Source organism: Pteropus alecto, unplaced genomic scaffold, assembly GCF_000325575.1.
Source record: "Pteropus alecto unplaced genomic scaffold, ASM32557v1 scaffold45, whole genome shotgun sequence".
Classification (NCBI taxonomy): Eukaryota; Metazoa; Chordata; class Mammalia; order Chiroptera; family Pteropodidae; genus Pteropus; species Pteropus alecto.
In genome coordinates this window covers 19,502,194-19,504,391 of record NW_006442491.1, presented here as the reverse complement: position 1 = coordinate 19,504,391, position 2,198 = coordinate 19,502,194, and the positions used below count along the sequence as shown (strand labels likewise).

The following is a 2,198-nucleotide window of genomic DNA, read 5'->3' as shown; positions in this document are numbered from 1 at the left end:
GCCCCCATCTCTCCCAACCCGGCAAGTCCAAGAGGGACGTGCCTCCCCTAAGACTTACAGACAGCTCTGGACTGGGATGAAGATGTCCACGTAGGTGGCAGGAAAGCCCGCATCCCTTGCCTAACATCCAAGGAGGACCGGTACACGACTGACCATCACCCTCCCACCCACGGGCTCCGATCAGAGACCAGGGTTTTGCCCTTGTCCCTGACCTCCAGAGGAAGGCAATCAGACAGGGAATTTGGAAGGGAGATAACTCATCAAGGAGCCTGCCTGCTCCATAGAGCATCAAATCAGCTGAGAATAACAATTGTGTCACCAAAATTAACTCTGCGTTTGCAGCTGGCTGCCAGGCAGGAGTGGCTCCTGGAGCTCCACAGTCTCACTGAGTCAGGAGCACACCCTGAGCTGGTCCTCTGAGGGCCTGGCCATAGCCTAGGGTGCCCCTGGGCCTCCGACATCCCCCACTCCATCTCGTCCACTCTGCTCTACCACTACCCTGCCTCCTGGCCACTGAAGAGATGTGGCAGGGCACTTCTGCGTCCCAAAGGAGCAGACCAGGTGCTATCATGAAGAGCCCCCGCCGTCTGTGGGCTGACCAGTGTCCTCGGCCAACTCTCCAGGCTGGGCTGCGGCAAGGATGGTGGAATGCTGAGGTGATGCTGCCCCTTAGTGGAGAGGAGTGGAAGGGCCCAGGCTCTGGGAAACATGCAAAAACCAGCAAGTGGGCAGCTACCGGCTGCAGCCAGGGAACCTGGGCCTGAGAGATCCCTCTGGGCCCCTCAGGCAGCCAAACAAGGGCCAGTGGGTTTCCCAAAGCCCAGAGCTAGAGGAGAGGCCTGAGTTTCTGGACCCACACTCCCCTCTTTTCCACTCCCCCACCCAGCCTCTTTCTTGTGTTCCCTCCCACACCCCCTTTCTCTTCTCCCAAGCTAGGGGTGGCCCTCTGGAGGCAGGTATGGGGTGGTGTGACCTGGAGGATGGGCTTTAGCTTGGTGCTGCCTAAAAGGCTGTGTAACCTTGGGCAAATGGGTTCACCTCTCCGGGCCTCGTGACCTCATCCGGAACATGGAGGTCCCTAAGAGCCTGTCCAGTTTGAAAACTCTGATTCCTTTGCATCAGCCTTTCACAGCTCTCCCTAAAAAGGTTCTTGATCTGTGAGTTATTGGAAATAGCTTGTAGAACCTTGGGTTCTGTTTACAGATCCAGTGCCTGTGGATTTATACGTGGGTCTCAGTTTATTCATCTCTAAGAGGGAAAATTGTTTGATCCTACCCTACAGCAATGTTTATAAGCTCATTTTTCAGTAGCAGCGATAAAATGCTCTGAGAGGCATATTGCTTTTTAGAATATAGGTTAAAGACTAGATAATGTTTAGATGCTTTGCTTTAAAATTTGTTAAAGCTCTTTTAATCAAATGTTTAAAATAAACGGTTTTCTGCAAAAGTACTGACTCATTTTCATGGCTGAGAACTGAGGACACTTGCCCCTTGCTCCTCAGATCCCTCGCCCTCCTGGCAAAGGCCAAGTGCCTGCCACCAAAGCACAGCCCTTCGTGACCCGGTGACTGTATGGCCTCCCCACAGATTCATATAACGAGTGACCTCCTGTCTGCCCTAGATCGCGGAGACCTATGCCTTCCTTCCACGAGAAGCTGTGACCCGGTTCCTGATGAGCTGCACAGAGTGTCAGAAGAGGATGCACTTTAATTCCAACGGCCTGGAGCCCAAAGGTAGGGGAGGAGGCGGGTGTGCTGGAGGCTCACAGGGAGGAGGCTGTGCGAGGAGAGGCTTTTCCACCAGAAGGGCACAGACAGAGAAGTGCACACCCAGCAGCTGTCACAGTTTCCAGTGGCCAGTATGGGTTCATAGGGCTGCCCAGAGAGCCTCATTTGGGTGTTTGTTTGTTTGTTTGTTTGATGTGAAGTTTAACTTACAAACCAACAGTACGTTCCTATTGCACTTCAAGGCCCAGACCACACCCTCATCTCCCATCGAGGTTCTGGACTGAAATGGCCACCTGCCCTATTCCCCAAGGTCTGTAATTCTTGCCATTCACATGGGTTTGATCTCGCCGCTGACCTAACGGTCAGCTCTCGGAGGACAGGAGCACAGCCCTCGCTCTCCAACCCTGAAGCTACACACCTACCACTAAATGTTTGTTCTGCCCCCTTCCCGTCCACACCCCGCCCCCCGCCC

The 2,198-nt window shown here is 54.0% G+C and overlaps 1 protein-coding gene across 1 annotated transcript in view; it reads left to right on the top strand.

Annotated features, from left to right (window-relative positions):
• The window catches only part of NOL4L (nucleolar protein 4 like), a 76,085-nt gene that overhangs the window by 4,813 nt on the left and 69,074 nt on the right, over window positions 1-2,198 (top strand). The window contains exon 2 of the mRNA XM_025039978.1: window positions 1,621-1,732. Coding sequence (XP_024895746.1) covers window positions 1,621-1,732 — 112 coding nt within the window. The remainder of the gene's footprint in view (window positions 1-1,620; window positions 1,733-2,198) is intronic.